The 20,202-nt window shown below is 37.2% G+C and overlaps 2 protein-coding genes and 1 long non-coding RNA gene across 3 annotated transcripts in view; 1 reads left to right on the forward strand and 2 right to left on the reverse strand.

The window, feature by feature from the left end:
- Window positions 1-10,333, reverse strand: part of SYNPO2 (synaptopodin 2) — a 92,243-nt gene extending 81,910 nt beyond the window's left edge. Inside the window, exon 1 of the mRNA XM_026667081.2 lies at window positions 10,057-10,333. Coding sequence (XP_026522866.2) covers window positions 10,057-10,161 — 105 coding nt within the window. The 5' untranslated portion in view covers window positions 10,162-10,333. The remainder of the gene's footprint in view (window positions 1-10,056) is intronic.
- The window catches only part of LOC113411823 (uncharacterized), a 246,839-nt gene that overhangs the window by 81,910 nt on the left and 144,727 nt on the right, over window positions 1-20,202 (reverse strand). The window lies entirely within an intron of this gene.
- SEC24D (SEC24 homolog D, COPII component) overlaps window positions 15,563-20,202 on the forward strand; it is a 74,721-nt gene continuing 70,081 nt past the window's right edge. The window contains exon 1 of the mRNA XM_087963192.1: window positions 15,563-15,679. The gene's annotated coding sequence lies outside the window, so the exon portion shown is untranslated. The remainder of the gene's footprint in view (window positions 15,680-20,202) is intronic.

The raw sequence follows: 20,202 nt of genomic DNA on the forward strand, positions 1-20,202 counted from the left end.
AAGGGCAATATCAATATCTATTTTACTGGGATACTATGACAGTAACGAAAATAGATAGGGATTTATTCCTAAAATATCACAACATAGATGCAATTATTTTAAGTGTGAAACCTGGAGAACCAATACCCCTTTGTGACAGCTGTCTTGGCAAACTGACATAAAGGGTACTTATGTAATCACATAGTAATGGTTAAAATTACAATGAAAATCTTATTCCTATGGAAATATCTCCCACTTGTGAAATAATCACATAGTAATGGTTAAAATTACAATATAATTGATACATTCAATAAGATTTATGTCTTATATCAGTAATACGTTACACTGGTCTTATAATACATATAATTTTTTTGCAAAAAAATAACTAAAAAATGTGTCAAAAATGGTTTTCAGGAGTAGTTTGCCATTCTTCCCAACAAGTCCAGCTGGCTTTGTGCCTAAGGCAGGACTAGGATTCATCGTCTCCCATTTCTGATCTGATTCCTTAATCACTCTACCAAACTAGTTCTCTATTTATTTCACAAGTAGGAGATATTTCCATAGGAATAAGATTTTCATTATATAATTTTTTATTATATGTCCTCACTCTTCACCAAGGAGATGGTGGTTCTTCCTGCAATAACATATTCTCAAGGTTATAATTGTCTTATAGAATAAATGGCTACATTTAGAATGTTGAGAAGATGGGATGAGCACTATCATGGAGAGAAAGTTATCTGTTCAAAATGGTTCTTATTTTAGGGGTAGCCATTACAGTGAATCATTTAGAAAAAGACATTCTGGGAAAGTAGCTCTACACTAAAATCTCTGTACCCTGCCTCCATTAGAAGAAAAGAAGAGTTCTGGTGGTTCAGGCAAATGGTCTTTATAGTCTACTATTTTCATACAATGATCAAGAAGATACATTCAGAAAATTCATAAACACAGGCAGGGGGAGCATAATTCTTTTCTATATTGCTTCCATTATTCTACCTATGATATTGGAAAGTACCAAACAGTTATTAAGATTAATAGCCACTGATATTCCAACCATTTCATAAATGTTTCCTGTCCCTCATTATGAACAATAGCCATCCCCCCATTGAATTTCAGTAAATTCCACAACTTATTAGCACATAAAAACCTCTCTAAGCCATATTCCATAACATACTTCTGTGTATTCATGTTTCTCATACTATGTTCTCTATGTCTTTTATCAAGGTCAGGGGTGTCCAGCCTTGGTAACTTGAAGACTTCTGGAATTCCCAGAATAGGCTGGCTGGGGAATTCTGGGGGTTCAAGTCCACAAGTCTTAAAGTTGTCAGAATTGGATACCCATGATCTAGGCAATTACTATCACTTTACATTCTTGTAAATACAGCTGGTTTCAACCATACCAGCTTTATACATAAAGATGTTTGAAATAACCATTTAAACAAATTACATACTGAAATGAGGTTCAACATTGAGTTTGGTTGGTGCATCTATCTCACATGGAGAGGGAGGGGAAGAGGGAGAGAGAGAGAGAAAGAAAAAGAGAGAGAATGAGAATAAAATCCATCTAATGCTATTGTTGAAAAGATTTCTCTTGGAGAGGAGGCAGAACTACCTACATTCCTGTTCCAATTGCTTATTTACAGTTCCGTATGGCAATGACAATGACTAAAACTATCTTTACCTTTTGGGCTGAATTGCCCAAAGGCCTGAGAATGTATCTTTAAAAGAGTATCCAGTTTCAGTGAACACTGTAAAACAAATGTAGAACATTTCTACACATTGCTCATCTTTAACCATGTTTCAGATTTATGTTTAAGCAATGATTTACATATTTCTGCCAAAATATAAGAGAGAGTAAAAAAAGTAATTTCTCTTTCTCTCTATGATAATAGATAACTGCAATAGAAAATGGATATTGGACATGTTCTAAATGTTTAAAAATATTACTTGGTGTTGCAGTAATCTCCATTTTCCAAGATGTCATAGGAGTCGCTCTCTTTCGACTCCTATTTAGCATCCATGTCTATATGAAATGCCTGACTCAGATTCAACATAATGATGATACTCAGTTTTACATGTCTGTCTTGGGTGGCCCAAATGATAGTGTTGAGATACTTGTCCCATGTCTAGAAACTAGATGATCTGGATGGGAAAGAACCAGCTGACAAGACTAAGGGGCTGTAAGTTTTAGGGTAACCCTCATCTAATGATTTGGCAGCTTTAGTTCTTGCTGCAATTATACTTCCCCAGCAGAGTTTGTGAACAATCTTGGTTCCTCCTGGACTCTCAGTTCCTGCTCAAGCTTGCAGCTGCAGCCAAGAAAGCCTCTTGAGTCTGCACAAATACATTGGTTTCACCCATTCCTAGATTAGCAGTCACTGCTTTCACTCACACATTAGTCACAATTGGATAACTGCAATGACCTCTACTTCAGTTGATCCAGAATGCGGTGATGGGTGCTTTACAAAATACCATTGTAACAAGGGTGTCAAACTCAATTTCATTGAGGGCCGCATCAGAGCTGTGTTTGATCTCGTGGGTCTGGGGTTGGGTGGGGCCACGGTGGGGCAAGGATGGGCTTGGCCAGCTTCACGTCACTCACCAAGGCTCCATTTTTGGCTGTGATAGCCTCCTGCAGCTCTCTGCCAATGAAAACAGAGCTTGAGGAAGCTGTGCGTGGCTGGCCCGGGCTCTGTTTTTGCTGGCAGAGGGCTGCAGGAGGCTGTCGTGTCTGAAAATGGAGGCTGGGCAGGCTGTGTGCAGCCTCCTTGAGCTCCATTTTTGTTGGCAGAGGGCTGCAGGTGGCCATCGCGGCCAAAAACGGAGTCCAGACAGGTTGCATGTGGCCCTCTTGAGCTCTGTTTTCACTGGCAGAGGAACCGCAGGCCAGTTCTTCGCTGTTTCCAGGGTGGGCCCGTGGGCCAGATCTAAGCACCCCATGGGCCGGATATGGCCCCCAGGCCTTGAGTTTGACACCCCTGCATTATAACATAATTGCTATGTGAATTGCACTGGCTTATAATAGGCTTCCTGGTACAAATCAAAGTACTAGTCATGACTTGCAAAGCCCTTCATGGTGTAGAGCAAAATTGTTTGCAGGACCACCAAAACCTGGTTTTTGCATGCCTTACTAGCATGGGCACAGTCTGGGTTCCCTTAGTGAAACAGTGACATCTGATGGGGCCTCAAAAGTGTGACTTCTCTTCCATAGCACCTATGAAAATGTTCTCTTGCATAGCACCTACCTCAGGGAGCAGCCCCGTTCCTGAGATATAGATGATCCCAATATTATTGCCTTCATAAACACAGTGAAGACCTGGCTTTTTGCCTGAGCATTGTACCCAGGAAATTATTTCAGTTATGGGTATGACATTTTTATGGGGCTTTGACCTTATGGGTCTTTTAATTTTTTTTCCTCTTTGCCACTCAAAGTTCCTGTGGTAGAGGGGCAACCATATACATTTGTTTAGCCAACAAACAAAGATTTTGAAATCACAAAAAGTATCTAGAATCCAATTTTATAGGAACTCACAAAACATAATACTGTGTTTCTTCAACAATATGGTCTCCACCAGTAGTAAGGCCCAACATGATTTCTAGGCATGAGGTGAAATTAAGCCCCACCCCCAAAATTTAGGCCTATTTAAACCATGCGTTTCCCCACCATTTCTCACATCGTTCATTAGATATACATGAGGTGAAGAGAAATGGGGGGGAAGGGCGGGGGGTGGGGAGAAAATTTGCCTTTAGGAATGCCCTGCAGGTAGCCTAGGCTAGAATACCCCGATCTACTACCTATAGAACATCAGCCAATAGAAGCTCCCCGAAGGCAGAGTCACGAGCCGCTTTGATTGGCCGGTAGAAACGGCCTTGAGGCGAGCGCCCACGCACAATCCCCACTCCACAAGGCCATTTCTATCGGCCAACAAAAGCTTCCCGAAGGCAGAGTCCCCAGCCGCTTCGGGGCAAGGCGTGGCTGCCTGTGTCCCCTCGCCATTAGGCAGTGTCTTTCGGGTGATGGAAGCTCCCCAAGGGCAGTCACCAGCCACTTCAATCGGCTGATAGAAGTGGCCTCGCGGTGAGGGGAGTGTGCGTGTGTGCTCGCCCCGAGGCTGCTTCTACCGGCCGATCAAAGTGGCTGGTGACTGCCCTTGGGGAGCTTCCATCGCCCAAAAGACACTGCCTAATGGCGGGGGGACACGAGCAGCCACGCCTCGCCCTGAAGTGGCTGGGGATTCTGCCTTTGGGGAGCTTTCATCGGGCGATAGAAATGGCCTCATGGAGAGGTACGTGTGCATGGGCCACTCTAGGTGGGGGAGAAAATTAAATCACCCCCCAAAAGACGCCCTAGCCGTTTTTCTGGGGGGGGGTGTCAAAAAAAAAAAAAAAAAAAAAAAGACCCGGCCTTATTTTGTGAGAAACACAGTAGTTGCATCAGCCAAGTATTACTTAATAGAACATAAATATGCAGTGAACCCATTTATTAAAATGGAACCTCAGTATATGTCTACTATGTGAATAATGGGTTTTCCTATGGAAAAGAATAGGAATCCTTATATTTCAAATCTGTAGTCACGTTTGCTCTGAAAAATGATTCTAGCATTATCTTGTAATATATGAAAAGGTTGTAATAGGGCTATGTTTTAAAATGTTAATAGTGCTATGTTTTTAAATGTTAAGAAATCAATAGACTCTACTGGAATAGATTATTTCTTTGATATGCCAAGCAGTTAATCTTGTCTAAATTCTGGATCAGTGCCCAAACTATGACTGATATATAAATCTAGCTATAAAATAAACTCATCCCATAATGCTGAGGAAGCATGAGAGATTCTCACTTTTTTCCTGGGTTGATCACATAAATATTTCCCATATGAACTGTATCATCCAAAATATCAAGACAAGTTACATGTGATCAGTGTAGACATCAGGAGAACCATGAAGGAAAGCACTTCACAGTTTTTTGTTGGATGATTTTTTTAAAATCTATAATACAATATGCTGCATGTTAATATCCCATTTTAGTTTAAAAAATTGCTTATCTTTAAGACAGCCTCTTATGTCTTAATAATTTAAAACATTGATTTGCTAAAAATGATGAAAACGAAGTTCTTTTAGCAACTGAAAGCAAAAAGTGATGAAAATCATCAAAATCTGTGCCAAAATAAAAATGTCTAAACAATGAATTGGAATACAACTTAATATCCTTAGAGTAGGAATTAATGGACTTAGAAGAATCATAGTTAATTGAAGTTCAATTGATTATTCTAAGTCTGGATCAAAGTATTTTTCCCTTCATATCTAAATACTTTGCAGGATCTTTCTTGAAATATTTTATTGAAAATTTCTTTCTGTTGTGGCTTACATGTCACGATATCATTAAGAAAGCAAGTTCAGAAGTTCACACCATGTGTTCAGATCTGCCTTATTCCTATTGTATAATTTTTGGTTCGCGAGAGTGTAACAAACAGAAAATACTTGGCAAAAATATTCAGACAGGAAACGTTAAACTAAAACACAAGACAGTTAACTCATACACTCCCATATTCCATCTTCTAGCCCTTTAGCTTACTTCAGTAGACATTCAAAAATAACTGGCCTTTAAATCTGTCAACTGGTTAAGCTGATCCAAATGTGATATGCAAAATGGGAAATTTAATTTATCTATTTAAAAATGTATTCTTAGTTTCACAATCAGTCAGATTGCATTTGTATACAATATATTGTATACAATATATTGTATTGTAATTCCTACATTCACAGATTATTCTTTAGGTCTAATTTAGTAAGATGATGGATTATGACCTAGGTATGATACATTCAGTATTATACCTCAATAAGCTTTGAAATAGCTATTTTAAAAAGCCGAGATCTTCATTCAAATCTGTTGTTGTTCTACAACAAAATTTACTTACAAAGCAAAAGTATTTATTGATGACATTCTTTTGATATTACTTATACTGGTTTCATTAAGCATTTATTGTCAATGGTTAAAAATAATTTTCTATTGTTTTTGGTTATACTAACGGAAGATTTCAAAGCAATCAGAATTATTATATGATCATTGTTATATTGTTTTTATATGCAAAATACATACTAAATAAAAAATGCATCTCATCAACAGTGTTTAAAACTGTTTGTTTGCATAATATGGCCTCATAATTGAGTTGTCCAAATTAAATGAAGTGATTTTTGGTTGCATGGTCAGCCAGGTGTTTTGATAGCATCTGGCATTTTTATCCACCTATCAACCTGGGATAAGCAGATATTGTCTGATAGTGTTAAAGGTATTGTCGAGGGTGTAAGCTGTTGTAAGTAAAGCTGTCTTTTGCAATTTATTGTCAATGTTTAAAAAGGTATATATGCTTAATATGTGTGTATACATATATATGTATGTATGTATGTACATATGTACACACACACACACACACACACACACACACAGCTTTCCCTTGTCACATTTGTTCCATTTCTATCTGCAGGACATTAGATTTTCTCTTTCTCTTTTATTCTGCTTTCTCCAGGAACTGCCACTATCCAAACTACTTTATGTTTCTTATTGGCGATTGTTAAGTCTGGGATGTAATGGCCAATTGTTAAGTCTGAGGGGTAACGTTGCAGGTGCTTATTTCTCTAAATTCTAAAGTCCCAGAACACTTATAATTGTCTATTACTTTGTGTAATTTAAAGTCCTATCAGTTCTTGCTTTCTGATATTTCAATGCACGATTGTTGATACTTTGACATGACCTTACTTGTAGTTTGTCTGTATAATCATCTTGCAGCAGCTAACTAGGTAGTCCACTGCAACAATATATATTCAGCAATGTTTAGTCTGAAGACAATAGAAGAGTTTTTCAACTGGTACTCCAAACTGCAATACCATATTTTTTATATCCAAATGTGGCAAATGCTATGTAGTTTGTTTGATTATGTGAAGGCAAGCATAAAATGATGGTGTGTCACTTAGTTCAATGCATAAATTCAGTCAGTTGGGATTATAATCCTAATTATGTCTAAAAGAAAACATAACCTCCCACAGTGTATGAATCCATCCAGTAGAAACTTAGACTTGGAAATATAATCTCAATTATACTTCTTCCTCAATAGGGTCTGATAGCAGAACTGGAAAACCACATGAAAGTTAGTGAGAATCCCATTAGATTCTGGAAGGCTCTTAAATATGCATTTATAGGGAATGTCTTATACAAATCAAAGACAAAAATAAGCTTTGGGGGTCACATTTCCCCCCCCCCCAAAAAAAAATGGGGAATAGTCACATAAATCTAAGTTTAAAACTGCAGAGCAAAATAGATAGAAATAGTTCCAGAAGCTTTCAGTACCATCCATGCCTGAAGCCCCAGATTTTTTCAGAGAGCATAGATGTCCAAGCAGGATACTTAGAAGATCTGCTGAATCACCAGTTCTCTTGGGAAATTTAGATAAGAGAACATGCTGGAGATTTGGCAACTTTCCTTCTCACATAGGCCAACAGTGTGCTGGGAAAGATTCTAAGCAGATGCAGTCCCATGACTGTCATGAAAAGTTTTATAAGGGTTTGTTTCAAAGCTTGCTATCTTTAAATAAAAAAAAAAGAAAATATCTTACTACAGTTTTTTCTCATCCATACAAAAGTAAAGATATTATAGTAAGTAACATTTCACATTAAGCAGAAGGAAAATTACTGGAACAGGCATTAGACTGCATTCTATATTTATCAAAGCAGCTATCTTATTGTGCTTTTTGCTCTTTGTTTTTACAACCATTCTTCCAAAAATTACAGAATCTTGTGATACCTTACAGACTGACAGAAAATAATTGCCTACATTTTCATGGATTAGGATTCCTTTCATCCACAACTTTATGACTCCATTTTCACTTTAAACAGCTACCATAGATGTTGAGACATTCATTTCAGCACAATTTGTTCTGTAGGCTCATCACCAAGAACTTGAATATCATCTGATCACTATATAAGCAGTTATTCATTTGAAAGAATCATCATTAATACTTTGGGAAGAAAATGCAATTATATGAGTTATAACTAACTCTGTTCAGTGACTGGTTTGAAGTTGCTGTACATATTTTTCTGTTCCAACTTTCTACTTGTGTTATGTAGTCCTTTAACTAATCCTTTGTTCTACACATTTGAATAAATTAATATTTTTCTATCTATCAGCCTCTTGTGGATCTGGGGTTCTCAGTTCTCCTTCTGCTAATCCTATTGATACTTTGTCAGAAAGGATCACGATTGCTGTTACACGATTACACGAGTTCATGAAACCAGTGTGATAGAAGGGTTATGAGGTTCTATCAGGAACCTCAACTTCAAGTCTATCTTCTGTCACAAAAATTCACTGTCCAGTCACCCTTTCTTAGCTTGAACACTATATGTGCTCTTGCACAGATAAAGCTGAAAGAAGCTGCGATACATGTATAGGAGTTCTTGGAGGAAAGGTGAAATATTACTGAACAATCAATGAAAACAAGAGAGGGCTAGCAAAGGAAGCTGATGTAAGACTTAAAAGGAACCACCATATGCAGAGGTACTATATCACTGAAAATCACATGCCAAAAAAAAAAGAGCATAAATGATAGGCAATTCCTTTATCACCTGCTGGACTATATATATTTACTTTGAGTCAGCAGGACAGTTTTTATATTTGCAGCGATATTGACTGTAGATATCTACTAACCAACCATCCCTAATATCTGCATACAATGAATGTAGCTTCCACTCTGATAAGAATGCACCATTAAATCCATGTTGAAAGAGACATCGCTTTTTCTTTTTCTTTTATTCACTGGATTTCAGCCAGCAATGTCTTTCAATAATTCTAATGCATGCTATCAGCTTTGCCATGCATTCGTCCTACAACTGTGCTCGTTCCGTTAATTTCTATAGTTCATTTTCCTGTGTCACTAGGTGGCAGAATTCCATTATCACAGCTGTGTTCAAACTATAATTACATTCAAAATAGAAAGCTCTTTTTTATTGGTTTTCCAAAAGAAAATTTACTTTCAGAGTACAAAATACTTAATGATAACATTCTTTTGATATTAGTACACTGATTTCATTAACCATTTATTGTCAAAGTACCCAAAGAATTTGCTGTTGGTCTTTCAAGATAGAGGAAGAACATGAAAGACATCTGGTCCTTGACTGAAATAAGGTAGTTGCTATAAACTTTATTTTATTTTAAATACTAAAAATGAACTGATAAAAATGGTTCAACAAAATATTACAGTAAACTTTGGCAGTCCTCCAACTACTATATCATATTCATGAATCAATGAAAATGTCTCCTTATTCCTTATTTGTTTCTTAATAAAAGCAAGCTGTATAATAAAAAATATATAATTTCAATGAATCCAAGTATCTTTATATATGCACAGGATAGAGAAAGCATGATCTTTTTTATATTAGTACACTGATTTCATTAACTACTTATTGCCAATGTTTTTTTTTAAAAAATACTATTGGTTTTGGCTATGCTATTGGAGGATTTTAAAGCAATTAGTTAGAATTCTCATATCCTTGTTATTTTGCTTTCACCAATAAAATACATAGCAAGTAAAAGACATTTGTCATCAACAATATTTTAACACTGTCAGTTTACATAAAATGAGACAATAGCCTCATGACTGAGTTGTCCAAACTAAGTGAAAGGTTAGGTGCAATTTTTCCCTTGCAGCCATAAGTTTACTTCTTTGTCAAAACTGGAAGAAAAAGTATCACAAATGAGGTTCTGCTCATTCAAAGCCTAGTGCTTACTGCAAAGTGTCTTTTCAATGCCATTCAACAAGTTCAACAGAAGTTAAAATTAATGAACATTTCAGAAGATACACATATATATGGGGAATCTCTTTGTACTTTCCAAGATATTAAAGTAGGAATGTTTTAAAATGATAGTTTTCTTAAAAAGTGCATCTGATAATTCATTTGAAGAAGTTCTGTAAGCACTCCCAAGTGTTCTAACTATCAAATTATACTATACATAGCTTTTATTTATTTCTCTACACACATGTACAAATTCATACACTGATTAAAACAGGAAGGAAGATACTCTTATTTTCTTACCTTGGCAATCTGCAAAGGCTGCGTTTCTTCCTTGCCACCCTGAAGTCTGAAACCCCAAGGTGCCCCTCCAGTCATAGTGATGCAAATATAATCCTGCACACCCATTATCTTTCTGGGAAAATCAGTCAATGTTCATTTAAAAAAAAATGTATCTCTAAAAAATCCTGCAGCTGGAGATTTGCAGCTGGACTTTGCCTTCTAGATGCTGTTACGAGAGGAGAGTCAGGATCACTGCTGTTGGCACTGCCTGTGTTCTGCACTTGGTTAACACAATCATTGACTGAGAGCAAGGAAGTGCTCCCAGTCCAAGGGATCAGCCCACTTTTTCGTCAGATTTGCTGTGCTCAGCCCACCTTCGTGGTAATGTCAGAGGAACACAAATGAAAAGCACTCGGCTGTGAGGGTAAAAAAGGGCTATATTTAAATCCAAGAGCATTTGCCAAATCAAAACAGCCAGGTCAAAGGACTTGTTAATCTCCCTGCAATGATTTAGGACAGAGAGTTTACTTTTGTAAGTGTTACCAGACTTGTTAAGCTATAGTTGCAACAAGTTCTGTGTTCTCATAACCCAAACAAAGTGTAGGAGGGGAAGAGAAAAAAAGTTGTCTTCCTCCCCAGTTCTTCATCAGATACCAGCATGAAGCATCCCACTGAGACTTACCCACAGACCTGCTGTGATAGGATGTTTACAATTATCAAATGATAGCCTGAGTTTTTGACATATGCCTGGATCTTTCTGGCATAAATTTTCCAGTGCCTGGATTCACACCCCACGTGTTAAGCCATGATATACTCGAGTATTGGCTGGTTTTGAACTATGAACTAAGCAATAACTCATGTTTTATAAAACTCAATTCAATGCAGCAAATCAAAACCAAAGCAATATGTTGCATGAATTGGACATATGTTCTTTTCACCATCGTTATGTGTAAAAGCTACAATTTGTATTGCTCCCTTCAAAAAAAAAAATTTTAAAGAGCAAACAGCAAGACTTAACTTTTACATTTTAATGCAAATGGAGGAAGATCAGTTTCATATCAAAGGAGGCAATGATTAAAATGACTGAAGATCATACCTGTGGCCATTCAGATCTGCAATTCACAGCAGCACAAGAGAGAAGTAGCAATGGTGAATTATGCTGGAAACTTTGGTTCAGAATTTTTTAACAAAGAAATAAGATCTGGGGGAACCTTAAAATTGAAATTAAGATTAATGGACAGGAATTTATACTCATTCCTTAATTCTTGTGGCAAGTCCATATTCCCACCTGATGCAAATACATGTACTGTGACGTCACCATGCACATTTTGTTTTGTTTTTTAAACATGGTTAGTAATGGACATTTGTTTTTGGAGAGTTGAATTACTTCAATATTTGTTGGAAGACAAACGGCCAGGCATGTTCATTCCAGGAAATTCTTGACTTATGTTACTGACAAGTTTTTCCTTTGGAAGAAAAAGGAAGTAACAAGGGAATCAGTTGATTTGATAATAATCAATAGCAAAGACTTTCTTGAGGAAGTAAAAGTAGCAGGAATTTTGAAATTCTGTTATGTAATGCTAAAAAGAATTTAAAAAGGAGGTCAAGATGAATAAATTAAAAATGGTGTGGAGGGATGACAAGGAAGAAGAGAAAGAGATGCTAAAACGACAACTGTAAACAAACTGAATGAAAGAAAAGGTGGAAAACAACAGGAAAAACCAATATGGCTGGAAAATTAAGATATTTTTTAAAAATATTTATTTTAAAAAGAACATATGTAATTTGAAAAGGTGGACATATTACCATATACAAAGATGCTTTTTCAGGAGACAAGAGGACTTTGGTTTTTCTTTTGAAGAGGTTTTGCTTCTCATCCAAGAAGAAAGTCCAGAAATATTTCACAAGAAGAGTTCTCCACTCCTCTACTCGTTGTAGAATACCTTATGACACCAGACTTGAAATTCTAGACCTAGAAAACCTTGAATTACGCCGTCTTTGGTCTGATCTAAGTATGGTATATAAAATCATACATTGCAGTGACTTACCTGTCAATGAATACTTCAGCTTCAACCATAACAACACAAGAGCAAACAATAGATACAAACTCAAAGTAAACCGCACCAAACTTGATTGCAGGAAACATGATTTCAGCAATAGAGTGGTCAATGTCTGGAATACTCTACCTGACTCTGTGGTTTCTTCCCCAAACCCCAAAAACTTTAACCTTAGACTGTCTACTATTGACCTCACCCCTTTCCTAAGAGGTCTGTAGGGGTCGAGCATAAGCGCACCAACGTGCCTACCGTTGCTGTCCTATTGTTTCTTTTATTTTTCTTACGTGCATCCATTTCATGTATTTATAACTATGTATATACTTATACCTATTATCTTGTAAGTGATTGACAAATCAAAATAAATAAATAAATAAAAATAAATAAATGATTTCTTTCAACTCTATGATTCTAGACAGCTGCTGCTTCCTGCTCTTTATATATGTAAAATGGGAGAAAACCAAAACACTGAACATAACGTCAACATCTTATCTTAGAAGATATTTCCTACTTTAAAAGAACCTCTAGTACTAAATTAAACTAGCTTTCTGGTCATTACCAAGTCAAAAACTACAGGAACTGAAGGAATGCCCCTTGAAATATGACAAGCAACAGAGAAAAACACCAGTAGAGATTTTAGACAAGTTAGTCAGCAAATCTGGAGAAACACACAGTGATCAGCAGATTAGAAGAGGTCAACCTACATTACCAATTTTTAAAAAAAGACAGAGAGTCTTAACATATTATGCAAATTACCATAAAATATCCTTAATTTCAAATGCTAGCAAAATAATATTTAGCCTATCCAATACAGTTTAGAGTCCTACATGGCAAAAGAGATGCCAGATGTTTCAGCTGGCTTTAGAAAAGACAGAAGAACATAGACATAGCAGATGCACGCTGGATAATTAAGAAAGCCAAAATAATATGCTTCATTGATTGTAGAAAAGCCTTTGACTGTGTCAATTGCATCAAGCTGCGGAATATGCACAGAAAAAATGGGAATTCCAGAACATCTGTTTTTATGAGAAACCTATATAACTCATGTTTCCCTGAAAATAAGACTGGGTTTTATTTTTTTTTAGGCCCCATAAGAAACACTAGGGCTTATTATTTTGGGGGGTGTCTTATTTTTCCCCATGTATGGGAGGCCCACTTCTGCTTGCTCCTGCTGGTGCAGGATGCCATGCAGCATGTCAGTGCTGCCACCTTGAGGAGGGGGGTGGACCTGTCCATGAGCCCCACACTGACTTACCTCAGGACCCTTGCAGTCAGGCCATCTACGCTCTGACACCTGCCTCACCTTGCGGCTGTAGCACCAATACACCACTCAGCCTCCTGCTCCATTGCAGCCAAGAGCAAGCAGAAGTGGGCCAGCAGCCACATGGGCTCCTGTTGCATGGCTGCCACATGGCTGCCAGTGCTGCTGCCGTAAGGCAGATGTCAGGTCATGAATAGCCTGGCTGTGGGGGCCTTGAGGTAAGCCTGTGCAGGGCATGTGGGGCAGCTTCACCCCCCCTTGCTTTGTGACTGAGGCACTGCTAACAACCAGACAGAATGGGCAGGTGGCCGGCTGTGCAGGCTCTTAAGTGGGGTTTATTTTGGAGATAGGGCTTATATTAGGCACACATAAAAACATGCTAAGTCTAATTTTCAGGATAGGTCTTATAACATTGAACAAACAAAACAATAAGACAAGTAGAAATAGACTGAGTTCACATATTACACTGGATTAGTTTGGTTAATGTGCTTTGTTGAGTCAGACAGAATTGGCTAGGTTTAAGCAATGCACTAAGCCAAAACCTATCAAATCACATTATCATTAGATGTCAAGAAACAAACAAGTCGCACATCAAATGAAACCCATACACATGAGTAATGGGAGATATAAGAGCTTTCTGGGAACCACATAATAGACGTTTAACAACTAAAAGGAAGTCACACCTGATTTTATTGTCAGATGAAGTGTGGCCAAATTCACACATCATAATCACCAATATAAATGCTTGTGTCTTAGTTGTTGGTTATGACAGGTGTTTGAAATATAATATCATGAACATCTTCCTAATATCATTGTACAAATATGAATTATTTTGATGCTATTAATATAATCATTCAGACTATACCTCTTGCTTGCTTGACTTGAAGAAATTGTATCCCATCTTTCTTCTAGCAAAGAAGAGCTTTGGTAGAAAACAAACAAACACATGATTGATGGACCTTAATTTCTAATTTTGTCTAGTGTATCCAATTCAGCTTGCTACCAATCGATGAAAGCTGCAGACTATCAAATAATTAGAACAGTTGAAGTATTTGTGGCTTTAATTGAATTGAATTTTGTTTTTAAACTATACCAGAATAATTTTATATGACTGGATCAAGTATTATTTTACTTGATTGTATAGTAAGACAGTAATTCTAAGTGTTTGTATCTTTTTCTGGTACCAATTGTCCCATTTCCATTCATTAGCTGTACTCTTATTCAACAAGTATTCCTCCTCCAAAGCAACCTCCAAAGATATACATTAGTAGAATAGAATAGAATAGAATAGAATAGAATAGAATAGAATAGAATAGAATAGAATAGAATTCTTTATTGGCCAAGTGTGATTGGACACACAAGGAATTTGTCTTGATGTAAATACTCTCAGTATACATAAAAGAAAAGATACATTCGTCAGGAGTTGAGAATCATAAGGTACGACACTTAATGATAGTTATAGGGTACAATAAGCAATCAATCATACTGGGATACAGTCAATATAAATTGTAAGAATACAAGTGACAAAGTTACAGTCATACAGTCACAAGTGGGAGGGGATGAGTGATAAGGAGTGATGACAAGATTTAACAGTAATAGTAGTGCAGACTTTGTAATAGTTGAACAGGGTTGAGGGAATTGTTTATTATTTATTAAAAAGGCAGACAATATTTGGCTCAATATTTGTAAATTGAATGCTTTCTAAAGGATGGTACATTTGTTCACTCCATTGAAACAGAAAACACTCAACCACATTTTAACAGATCACATTGATCAAGTTCACCCTGTGTAATTAAGATATAGTTCCATGTGACATGTAAATCCGTAAAAATTGGATAAACCATGGTGGGTTAAACAGGTACTATGAAGACAACCACCGTTGCTGTCTTCAAATGGCGGAATTAAATTTCCCTGTCAGTCTTTCATTCCTTATTAAAACCTAGGTGCGTTACCTTTTTCTCTTTTGCATGCTATTTTTACAAGATGCGATTACTGGAACGCAACCTAAGGGCAAAATGCTTCACTGCAGGCAGTACGCATGCTCTCCTTCCTTTCGTTTTTTTTTTTTTGGTGGGGGGGGCATGCTCGCAGCCTGGCTGGCAGCTTAGATCAGAGCACAGCTTGCGTGGCGGCGGCAGTGCGCGCTTCGAGGCCAGCTGTGGCCTCCGCGCGCGCTCCCGCCAGCACTGTTACACGTGGCAGTTCTGTGAGCGCTCCCGGGGAGGGAGAGCCTGAAGGCAGCCGGCTTGTTGCGCGGCTCTCTGACAAGCGCCTGCGGGACCGGCTTAGAGCAGGGCGAGGTAGCGAATTGAAAGCTGGGGACGGCCAGGTAAGAGGAACGGCCTTCGGTAGATATTGGGGGGGCAAGAGAAATTAGAAGCGTTTTGGGACGTGCCGTCTGGACACGAGAGCGCCTCTGAACGTCGTCTGTATTTGTTAGGTAGGGCAGTCAGGGATGGTAGCATCCTTTTGAACCAAGGGGCATCTGGGGCTGGAAAAAAACTTTTGAATTTCCATAGAAGAGGAGGAAGAGAAGGTTTATCTCGGAGCAAGAGATGCAGATGTCAAATTGGATGTCTCATAGGGAACATTGCTAATGCAGGGGCCAATCTGTCTATCCTTAGGAGGACTAGCTGGATTTGCTTTAAAGGGCATCCGGTGATTTAGTCTGCGACCTGCTCAGTTATCCTGAAGCTGTTCAGGTTCTAAATATGTTTAATTCTTTTAAGAAAGTTAGATTCAAAACAATTAAAAAGCCCAGTCAAGCCCCATTCCCCCAGCTTGGGTGCAACTAGCCCTAATTTTATTGCAAGACTGAAGGATTTGTAACATGTTCAAAAACTGTGAACAATGGGCTGATTGCATGCAGTGCAAGGTTTTCACACTTAACGTTGAAATAGTAATTTTCAAAAGGGTTTTCTGTAAATACTATATATTAAAGATATTGGCATTGATTTTTGGATTGGGATGAATCTTCACTACACACAAGCTACCTGAATCCACAGTGTGTTGTGTTGGGGGGTGGGGGCAGGGAGAGTGACCCTGCCATATTGTATGACAAGAATGGGGAAATAGTTATTTTGACATATGTGCTGCAGTGGTGGCATACATCTTTTGTCCTTAACTTGCATCTCAATTGTCACCCTTTAATTATGAGCTGAATAGATTGTGATTAAGCTCTTATGTCTTCATATATTAAAGAATATATGGGACAATCGTAACATATTATCTCAGTTATAGGAATATGACATTTCAATACTGTTTTATCTGCTATCATTACAAAAGCATTGACTTTCTCTGTTGATTCAGTGTAATGTAGTGATTATTTTTATTTTATATCTTCTTTGGTTTTTATTTATTTATTTATTTATTTATTTATTTATTTATTTATTTATTTGATTTGCCAATTGTTTACAAGATAATAAGTATAAGTGTATACATAGTTGTGAATACATGAAATGGGTACATATAAGAAAAATAAAAGAATAAGAGAAACAATAGGACAGGGACGGTAGGCACGATGGTGCGCTTATGCACGCCCCCTACAGACCTCTTGGGAAAGGGGTGAGGTCAATAGTAGACAGTCTAAGGTTAAAGTTTTTGGGGTTTGGGGAAGAGACTATAGAGTCGGGTAGAGTATTCCAGACATTGACCACTCTATTGCTGAAGTCGTATTTCCTGCAATTAATAGCTAGGTACATAAAATGTGCATGTTTACTGTTAATTATGATTCTCATCATCATTAATGGGGGAGCCTTAAACATGAAGCCTGACTCACAATCAAATTTTGGTTGGCATCCTGGACCGTGTTCCATGTTCACAGTCTCCGATTTCATACCAATGTTTCCTGATTGCAGTGATTGTTATTTGCTGGGGTGTTTGGATTGGCCAAGCTGTCACAAACCAGAGATCACTTCCAAGCTAGACTTGGGGACTATGACTCCAACTGGATTTTCAAAACCAGTTCTGTCATATATGATGTAGCAAATAAGAAAGCGAGAGAAGTCAAGAGTACTGCATAATGGGACACAAAGAGGTTATAGCAAAACAGAGGAGGAAGTCATCTGCTGTATTAGAGAAATTAAGGTCCTCCTGCTATCTGTTGTTACCTAGCATCAACCATCCCATTTGGCTATATAATAGAATAAAAAGGAAAAATAGGGAGACCTTCTGCTGACTTAGTTAAGAAAGTGTTTGTTGTTTGGATCGTTTTCTATGTAGGTAGTAATTAATAGCTATACAACTAAGCCTTAAAATCTGAATTACTTTTTTTTGCGTCTTACCTAAAAATGGTTTTCTTTGACCTCTTTTTGGAAAGTCTAATTTTAGGGATGTTTTCAAACTAATATGTAAACTACTACATAAGTATGATTGATGGATTACCTTCTTAGTATTGAGATGCTTTATAAAATAGGTTTTAATTTGCACCTTGTTGATACACATTGTTGGAAGGGAAAAGAAGAAGGAAGGGAGATACATTTATTGGGTTACTTTGTTTATCATGAAAGTGAAAGTAGATTGAAGTCATTTAAGCACAGTTATGTTTGTATTTCTTTCTTGGCCTTTGGCTTACGTAAGATGTTCTGACGTGGCACATTTTTTTTCTGTCTCAGCTGTGCAGGAAGTTGTTTTATTGGCTCAGAATATTATCAATTGTAACTGGCTAGAATGCTGACAATCAGCATGGCTTTAATATCAAGCAGTTAAATGCACCTGTTGAGATGACTACAGCTCTAAACTGCCACGTTTCTATCCACGAAAGAAAAAGGAAGTATGTGCCTCTTTGTGGGGGGAGGAGAGGGAAATCACTGGCAGCAATCTGATCCTTTCATAGAATGTGTTTAATTAACAAGTGCCACCTCTCCAAAAATAGTTTTCTCATTTTATGTGCATGGATGGCATTTGAAAAATCACAATTTTAAAAGTTCTAATTTAAATTACAAAAAATATTTGTCTTCAAAATATGAAAAGAAATAGCATGATACAGATCAGATGTACATGTTGGCATTCATAATTAAGAATACTGCTGATTGGTTATCATTTCTTTCAGTGTCTACAGTTTTAGTAAGTTGTGAGTAAGTAGTCATGGATACCTTTCCATCTGTATAAATGTTATTGTAATCAACAAAGCTTATGTTGTATGTGTGTGTGAAATCTGTGTTTGTTCTTATGATGTACAAGATATACAATTTATTTGATTTTTATATACCTTTGATGCATTTCATATTTTGCATAAATTCATTTCCAGAAATTTGATAACTTTATTTGGTACATCCAGTTATTGCAAACAACAAATGTACCATTTTTTTATTCATGCTGATATAGGACCCACAGTGGTATGTCAGAGAAGAGAGCAAGGTTTGTGTGAGCCTCTCCTAGTTTTGCACATACCAATTAGTGGTAAAGAAATAAAGATTTATAATTATTTTAACTGAACCTGTTTACAGGTCTACTGTAATTTTTTCTCTCGTTTTGTCCTGTTGTTTTCTCCTGTTGTTTCAATTTGGCAGTGGAAAAATTGAGAAGTGACTGGGAGAAATTTTAGACAGCTGTTCCTTTGACTGCATTTTTGTACATATTTACTTAGCATTAAAGGCATTAGCCTTTTTGACATTTGTGGAGCTTGTTTCTTGGTAAACTTTTATAGAATCTAAATTTGCATTTATGAAGGTAGAGTGATAGATACAAATTCTTGTCTTTTCCCCTTCATTCTAGTTGTCTCTCCTGGACTCACACCTTTTTTGCGTGAAGAACAGTTGACAGCTACAGCCAGAGGGGCTCTTTAGAACTGTTTCTTGTGCAATAATTATTCCCATACAAGAAGCAGCTCATGGTTGCTCACACCTAGTCATGTCCTAATTGTACCACTGCAACACACTCAAGGTGGGGTTGCCCTTAGAGAGTATAGGAAAGGTTCAGTTGGTCCAGAATACAATGGTATGGATGCACCTCAATATGCTCTGTAATACTGCTATAATGTTGGTCCAGAATGCATTGGTTTCCGTTAGACTTCTGGATATGATTCAAGGTGCTGCTTATTACCTTTAATGATTTACATAGCACAGGGCCGGGGTTTTTGTTGAAGGACACTTTCTTCCAAGAACATCTGCCTGTCCCACATGCTCCCACAGGGCGACATGGTCCAGGCTTCTTTAAATCTTGTCGTCTTCTGGAACCTAGGAAGTGTGCTTTTTCTGAAGTTGCTTCTGTCCTCTGGAATGAAGCCTACCTCCATATACTGTATGATAGGGCCTGCTTCTGCTTGACTTTAGGAAAACCATTAAGACTTGGCTTTTCCCCCAGGCATTAGTGGAATCCTGTTTTTTGGGGGTGCTTGGTGATAGTTTATGTTTTGTATTTTACATTTTTATATCACATAGCTTTTAATGTTACTGATAGATAGATATGCGTAGTGGTTTTTGTTGTGGTTATTGTTGTATGATACCCAAAGTCACATTGTCTGATTTGGATGATGTTATAAATCTAATAAACAGAAAAACACACTGCACAGAAATTTGGGAACTCTTATGAATTGAAAACTTCACTCTTTCAAAGAGCATGTTCTTAAATGTGAACCCTATTATTCTTTTCAACTGTAATTGCCACTTTAAATAACATCCTCATCAATTATAAATTTTAACACATCAAATCTTATATGTTTCTTCTAATGAGTAAGTAATGTAATGCAAGTAAATAGGATTTTCTTGCAAGTAGTGAGCCATAGAACTGCAGAAGTTGATATTTTGTTTGTACAAATAGGAGAAATATACTTGTGAATTTTACCCATGTCAGATACTTATTTATTTATTTAAAAGATTTAGAGGCCCCTGCCCCCTTCATAAGCAACTCTGG

This window comes from Notechis scutatus, chromosome 4, assembly GCF_049901735.1.
Source record: "Notechis scutatus isolate UNSWTSFEM ecotype Mainland chromosome 4, rNotScu1.2, whole genome shotgun sequence".
NCBI lineage: Eukaryota > Metazoa > Chordata > Lepidosauria > Squamata > Elapidae > Notechis > Notechis scutatus.